Source organism: Heteronotia binoei, chromosome 8, assembly GCF_032191835.1.
Source record: "Heteronotia binoei isolate CCM8104 ecotype False Entrance Well chromosome 8, APGP_CSIRO_Hbin_v1, whole genome shotgun sequence".
NCBI classification, from domain to species: Eukaryota; Metazoa; Chordata; class Lepidosauria; order Squamata; family Gekkonidae; genus Heteronotia; species Heteronotia binoei.
Window position 1 is genome coordinate 33804830 of NC_083230.1, and position 7128 is coordinate 33811957.

Below are 7128 nucleotides of genomic sequence, written 5' to 3' on the forward strand. Positions count from 1 at the left end.
ACCCTGAACTGGCAACCCTAGCACCTTTGAAGTTCTCTTCTAGATTCTGTTTCCATTCCATCCTATGTGAAAACAAGAATAAATTAAATTAATTAAAGTCAATAAAGTTCGATGACCCAATAAATTATGCAGCTATTGTCAGCGAAAACTGAATGGAAAAAAAAGAGTCAGGAGTAGGCATCCGTATAAAGTCAGGTTTTCGATGAAATATTCACAAAGATTTAAGCCAAGTGTTAATAAGAAAGCTTTGCAGTGCATGATGGGAGTTGTAGGCAGATGTGATTCCGAGAGTGCAAGCCAATCGCATGCGCTTCCTCTTTCAACTGGGTAATGGCCGCTTCCAGAAGGTAGAGTGTATTTGTTATTTTCTGAACAGAAAATCCTAAGTGTAGGATGTATCTTTAGGAAGGTTCCTGTAATTCCCCCCCCCCCCTTTGGGTGTGTTTTAAGTCTCCTGTCATTCATTTACAGCCAAGTTGACCAAATTGTTTGCTGAGAAGTTGGTCTTATATTTTTAGCATGGCTCATGCTTGTGCACGTGATTATTAGGCTCCAGTTCAGAGCGCTTTGAGGCTATACACTTCGCTGGATCCAGCTTCTCAGCGCTGGCTTGTTAGAATAGGGTTTCAGTCTTTTTCTGTTTAATTGAGCGTGTTTCTCTGGGGCGGGGTGGGCGTTGTTTCATTAGGTGCCTCGGAGCCTGACTGCTGCAGAATATTCAAGATCCTAATTTTGACGAAGACGATAACTAAATATAGGTAAGATTTTTAAGAGGACACTTGTGGGGGACTCCCGCTTGCGACTGGAGTCCTTTTTGTCTCCTCTTTTCAGCAGAGGGGTTTTTTTTGCCTTTGAGTATGTTGGGTCGATTTCTGTGCAGTCATGGGAACTTACGACAGTGTCTGTCCCATTGATTTCAGTGGGTGTAGACAGAAGTGTTTCCACGCAAGGTTGCTTTGTTTGTTGCCAGCTGTCAGCTCTAGATAGTTGGCTTGGCATCTTACTATTCTGATTGCTGTGTTAGAAGGGTTTTAATTCGTTTTTAAATGTGCTAGATCCCCAGATGGAGGCAGGGCGAGCCCCCAGATGGAGCCCCGGTTTGGAGGCCCTCCCACACTTCAGAGTCATCAGAAAGCGGGAGGCGGGGAGGGAAAAGTCTGCTGGGCACTCCATTTTTCACTATGGAGACCAATTCCCATAGGGTATAATAGAGAATTGATCTGCAGGTATCTGGGACTGAGGGCTGTTTTTTGCTGTAGAGGCACCAAGTTTTCAGCATAGCATCATGCTGCTCTCCAAAATACCCTCCATGTTTCAAAAGGATTAGAGCAGGGGGTATATTCCTTTTGAAACATGGAGGGACCAGGGAGCCCCAAAAGAAGGTGACCCTATCCTTAATTATTTCCAGTGGGAGGAAGGCATTTTAAAAGTTTGTGGTCCCTTTAAATGTGATGGCCAGAACTCTCTTTGGAGTTCAATTATGCTTGTCACACCCTTGCTCCTGGCTCCACCCCAAAGTCCCCAGATGTTTCTTGAATTGGACTTGGCAACCCTAAAATGTTCAGTGTCTTGTCCCTGAATTTTGTTAACGTATCAATAGATGTCACATGTTTTAGTCCACTCTAGTGTGTTGCAGTCTCCTGTTAGGAGATGATCCTTACTTATTTTGCACAACGTAGTTCTCAAATTTAGTGGGTTCGTTCATTTTTAATTTGCCTGGGCAATGTGTCCAGAAAAAAAGAGATACTCATTATCTTAGCAAACTACAGTTCCCAAACATCATTGTTTTATTATAGGTTATTTCTGTATTTACTTCTTTTATGGCCCGCCTTTCTCCCCAGTGGAGAGCCCAAAGCTGCTTACATTGTTCTCTGTTTTATTCTTGCAATAACCCTGCCAGGCTGGTTAGTCTGAGAGTGTATGATTGGCTCAAGATCTCCCAGCAAGCTTCTGTGGCAGAGTGAGGATTTGAACCTGCATCAGTGTTATAGCTCTGCGAAGTTACATGATGTAGATAGTGTTTGCTGGGAACGATGATCTGGCAAAACGTGCTTATTTGTACACACACAGTGCATTTGTTTGAACACATGAAGCTGCCTTCTGTTTAACGTCTATTCTGACTGGTGTAGCTCTTCTGGGTGTGAGGTAGGTCTTTCACATTGCCTCTCACCTGATCTTTTTAACTGGACCTGAGATGGAACTTGTGATGTTCTGAATTCAAAACAGATGCTCTGCCCCTGAGCTACAGCCAAAGCAACGTAGTCCTGGAAAAACAGGTTTTACTCTGTTTTGGTTTTCTTTTTTTAAATCATGTTAATAAATGAGGTGTTATACTGACTGTTTTTAACGCAGGTGTGTGCTTTAGTCATATGCCATACAAACAGAAAATGATAATTGTTTTACATGGGTTATAGAACCTTAGAACAAACCCTTGAGTTATGAGTGCTATATGGAAAGGCAGTGAAGATATGATTGCAGTTCCAGAAGTTCTATGCATGAAAAGCTTCCTCATGTTTCCTCCAGGGACAACTGTATTTGCCCTGAAGATATTTCTGCGCTCTAACCATAATATGGCAATTGGCCACAAGAGCTTGAAGAAGCTTTCTACCAGAGGTTGCATCCACAAATTGGTGGATGTTGTGCTGTTGTTATACTGTGGCAGTCGTTCACAAGTTGCATTTTTCTTTGTGGAAAAATTCAGTTCTGTTGTAGTAGAAGAGAGTAAGTGTCCAATAGCACCTGTAGCAGGGTATGAGCTTTCTGAGTCACTGCTCACTTCTTCACCTACAGACAACCTTTGGATCTCCTGGCTATACTACATCCACTGCCATACAATAATACTTATTATTTAAGCAGACTAACATGGCTTTCTAGTTCTGTTGTGAATGATTGCTCTAGCACAGTTTTGAATAGTGCCTGGATGCAACCCACACCTCTCCATGCTTTCATTCAAAACTGGCCATTAAGAGCTTCCACGGGTTTTGAGGCAGTTTGTTGCACTGCAGAGCTGCTCTTGTGGATAGGAATAATTTTGCATTTTGCTGTGATTACCTTTTTTTTCCCTGCAAGAACACATTTGTGTTAGTGGGGGATGACTTTGTACTAATGTGTGTGGTATAAGAGGCATGTCCTCTAAATGGGTTTTAATAATAGATCAATCATATATATTGTCTTTATTTTTCTCCAGATTTGTGGTTTAAATACACTTAAAGTGCCCCCAGTTAGCCTTTTGCTGAAGATCAACTGATCAGCAAGTTGGGAACATGGCTGCTCCAGCGAATGCTTTACATCTCTTCTTGGTGCTTTTTTCATTGCTGGTTGGAGTTCCAGCTGTGGAAGCTTTGGATACAGGTGACACACTAGCTATCTTGCTGGGCATGGTTCTCAGTGCCATTGGACTCTGTGCCTGTTTGGGCTTATATGCAAGAAAACGAAATGGAGATCTGTGACTTTAAGGAAAGATGTCCTGGTCAAGGACATACAACTGGATTGGATTGAGGTTTAAAATTGAGTTTCTGGTTGCTCCCAAAGCTGACATATGAGTCTTCAGATCATTATTGCTGTTCTTTGTTAAGGGATAGATATTGCATCTGATAGAAAGATGTGAAATTGAACTTCTGAGAATATAATGATTTCATATTTTCAGGTATTGCCTTAAGAGGGAAACAACTGGTTTTATTGCACAGGAAAAAAATAAGTAAAAAGTTGCATAGGAAAATGTTAATTGAGGTTTATGAGAAGGGAGATTGTGCAGAAATCAGTCAAAACTGTATGTATGAACTTTTGTAATAGAGAAACACTCCTAATTGATAACATTGAAGATTTCTTTGCTTAGCTTCGTGTTCAAATAGCTGTTTCTTTCTTAACACCCAAAGTAAATTAGAGCCCCTTTCTGTTTCTATGAAAAGTTTTACCTGATATATACCTTCTTGTCATTGTCATGTGTTCTTTTGGGATCTCTTTAGCTTAAAGAACTGAACTTGAGGAGAACTGTTTGTCTTAGGAAGTAACTTACTGGAAGCATATGTGATGCAGAGAGTACACATGTAGCTGTATTTCTGCATGTTTCTTGTTTATTTTTGCAGAGTTCCTGGTGGGTTGGGTCCTCAGATCTCTTAAAAATCTTAAATCTCTTATTTCGTTAAAAATTACTTAGAAAAATATATCAATACCCAAATATGTTCTGCTCTGTTTCCCTCAGTTTGTTATTTTCTCTTGTCTAAGACTTTTGAATGAATAATCTGAAGGTGTTTAAAGAGGAAAAGTGTTACTGAGAACCCAACCCAATGAGTATGCAAAGTCTTTCAGTATAACTTAGCAAATTCTACAAGTTGCATAGTTGATAAAGGGGTCCATGGGTATCTTGAGAGTGCTTTGGACCTCTGTGTTTAATTGAGCACCTAGATCTCGATAGAAGGTATACTTAAATTCCTTGCAAAAATTTTCCATTTTTAAAAGGGGGGAATCTTGCAGCAAAACAGAATCAAAAGCATAGAAATATGGAATGCTTAGTAAGATCTTAGCATGCATTGTTTTAAGCTGCAAAGAAGGGTCTAACAGTGTAACCTGATGAAGAGTGATCTTGCTCTGAGCCCAGTGAAACTGTTGGCTTTAAACTGCAATCACTCTGCATAGGTTTACAGAGCAATGTATGCTTCCCTTTTGATGTTGACTCAGGGATATGATGCATGTTCTAATGGAACACTGATTTTCACTTCCGTTTAATTCCCAAGAGCCAGTGGGTACACTTGCTGTAAAATTTCATGTGTATCATCCTTTTTTAATAGGCAAGCTCCACTTCACCTTGGTGTATGCTTAAAGAAGTGTGGTAACAAAGTAAAACATATAGCAAAGTGGAATTACTGACCAGCAGTAGCTGAAAAGTAGAATCTTTTCCATCAGTTTCTCTACACATAGCAAGGGGCCCATCACAACTGGGTCATCAGGCTTTGCACTGAAGGCTGAAATTAGAGGTGCCATCATTCTTTGTCAGTAGGAGGCTTAATTGGCACTGCCTATTAAGCCAGGTTCCTCTTAGGACTTTAAGATAGTTGCACATCTGACTTTAAAATGAAATAGAAATTCCAATAGAAAGGGGAAAGAGACTATTTAAAGCTGTGTATTGTTTGTTTTATTTCAGATTTTTGATAGAATTAACAGGTGCTTTGCCATGCTACTTCTCTGCTTTTCCCAGTTGAATGTGTGTTATTCAGGCTTGGCATGCACAAAATGTTCACCAAGGCTTGACCTTCCAATTGAACATCTTTGTCAGCTTGTTTTCATGTTTGTTTTCTACTTTTAAAGGAATCAAAAACATACTTGCTTGTGGTACAAAATGTATATGTATTGTGTTGAATGTGAAGTGGTGTTGGGTTTATGAGTGTTGCTGATAATCCATTTTAAAATATAGGTCAGTAGCACCTGGTTAAGGAGCAGACCAATTCATGTATTTTAAAGGAATGAGCGTGGATGTGTCACCGAGCATCCATTTCATGTCGGATGTGAGGCATGTGTTTTGTATCAGAGTAGGAAAATACCATGTGTGAAGTAGTCCTAATAAGCCTATATATTTAGAATACTTTCCAAGAAAGTGTCATTGATTTCCCCCTGCTACATGCTTCTTTGTACATGTGATAAAAAGATAATTTGAAAAAAATGACCTGAAAAGGAGGGAATCGCCACTCATACAGTATTCTGCTTTCAATGTTGCCTAGAGGCTCTGCTGCAAGAATTTTTGAGAAAAATAGTTTTGTAATAATCTCATCTAAAGCTAATGGAGAAGTAGTTAATTAAAGCCTAAGTTAGCGTATGAAGCCAAAGAAACATACTTGATGTTCCACTATATATTTATGTTGTGGTTTTATTCATTTAGTTTACTGTATACAAAATTTGTAACTGCAGTCTTGTCAGACATTGCCCATTTCAGCTTCGATCCAAACAAGATGTTTCCCAGACTCCATGAATATAAAATCTGTTACGTTTGGCCTTTGACGCATCACAGCTACTGAGAAATGTTCTTCACCAAAATGTCTGTATTTTGCATTGGAAAGATTATTTTATATAAATGATGATTGGTGACCTTTAAGCCTTAGGGTAAAAGCTATAAGTATATATATAACTGTATGGTACAAAGAATATACTTGTCAGTTACTGTATTTTTCGCTCCATAAGACGCACCTGACCATAAGACGCACCTAGTTTTTAGAGCCGTTTGTGTGAATTTAGAGGCATTTGTGTGAATTTTTTGCAGTATTCGCTCCTTAAGACGCACACACTTTTCCCTCCACTTTTTTTTGGGGGGGGGGGGGAGTGAGTCTTATGGTGCAAAAAATACAGTAATTTAGTGAAAAGGATTTCTGAGGTAAGATTTTTTTCTGACTTCCCTCAATTTTTATTAAAACTATTTGGTTCTGTTTATTTGAACAACTCTGTTACAGGAACAGGATAATTGAAAAAAACAATTGTTTAAAATGATGTTGTATTTCTTTTCACTGTCTCCCAATAGTGAAATACTCTCTCTTCTGAAACTTTCTATGGTATAAAATCCAGCTCTGCAAACATCTTAATCCTTCGGAATTAAATGGTGCAGCTGATTTAGAAACCTCGAGCTTGTTAGCATTCGGGCTTCTTGCTGTATTGATAATGTATTTATAATACTAGAAAACGGGGGGGGGGGGGATTAATACTGTAGAAGACCTAATTCATTGGAGTGGAATGTAGATCAAGCTTTAAAAATTCTCCCAAATCATAAGATTAAATTTACCTTTCCTTGTTTGAGCAAATAGTTGATTGTGTTCATTAAAAATACTGACATCAATGCTGTTGGTGAGATGCTCTAACTCTAGTATATCTCTGGTGGGCAGAATTCCATAGTTACTAAGTACACAGTATTAATAACTCCATAGACTGTGTGATACAGATATGCCTTGGCACCGACTGTACTTAGGGTCTTGGTATGACTTAGAGCTCAGGATGGGACCCAAGAAAGCAAACTGTCTCATGTAGCCATGTTGGTTTGAAACAGCAGGACAAAGTTTGAGTCCAGTGGCAACTTTTAAGACAGCAAAGTTTTATTCTGGGTATAAGCTTTTGTGTGTGTATCTGAAGAAGTGTGTGTGTGCACACAAA

General features: G+C 39.2%; 1 protein-coding gene across 4 annotated transcripts; it reads left to right on the top strand.

Moving 5' to 3' along the window:
- Positions 1-260: 260 nt before the first annotated feature.
- On the top strand, positions 261-6777 carry SMIM30 (small integral membrane protein 30). 4 transcript variants are annotated; one of them, XR_009555728.1, is made up of 4 exons: positions 261-347; positions 689-758; positions 3188-6152; positions 6337-6777. XR_009555728.1 is itself a non-coding variant. In XM_060244875.1 (3 exons), the coding sequence occupies exon 3, from the start codon at positions 3264-3266 to the stop codon at positions 3447-3449; it is 186 nt and encodes a 61-aa protein (XP_060100858.1). In that variant the 5' UTR covers positions 306-347; positions 689-758; positions 3188-3263; the 3' UTR covers positions 3450-4179. The 4 variants fall into 4 exon arrangements, 2 of the variants coding, with proteins under 2 accessions (XP_060100858.1, XP_060100859.1); XM_060244875.1 differs by lacking the exon at positions 6337-6777 and having other exon boundaries at positions 306-347; positions 3188-4179; XR_009555729.1 differs by lacking the exon at positions 261-347 and having other exon boundaries at positions 376-758.
- Positions 6778-7128: the final 351 nt, after the last annotated feature.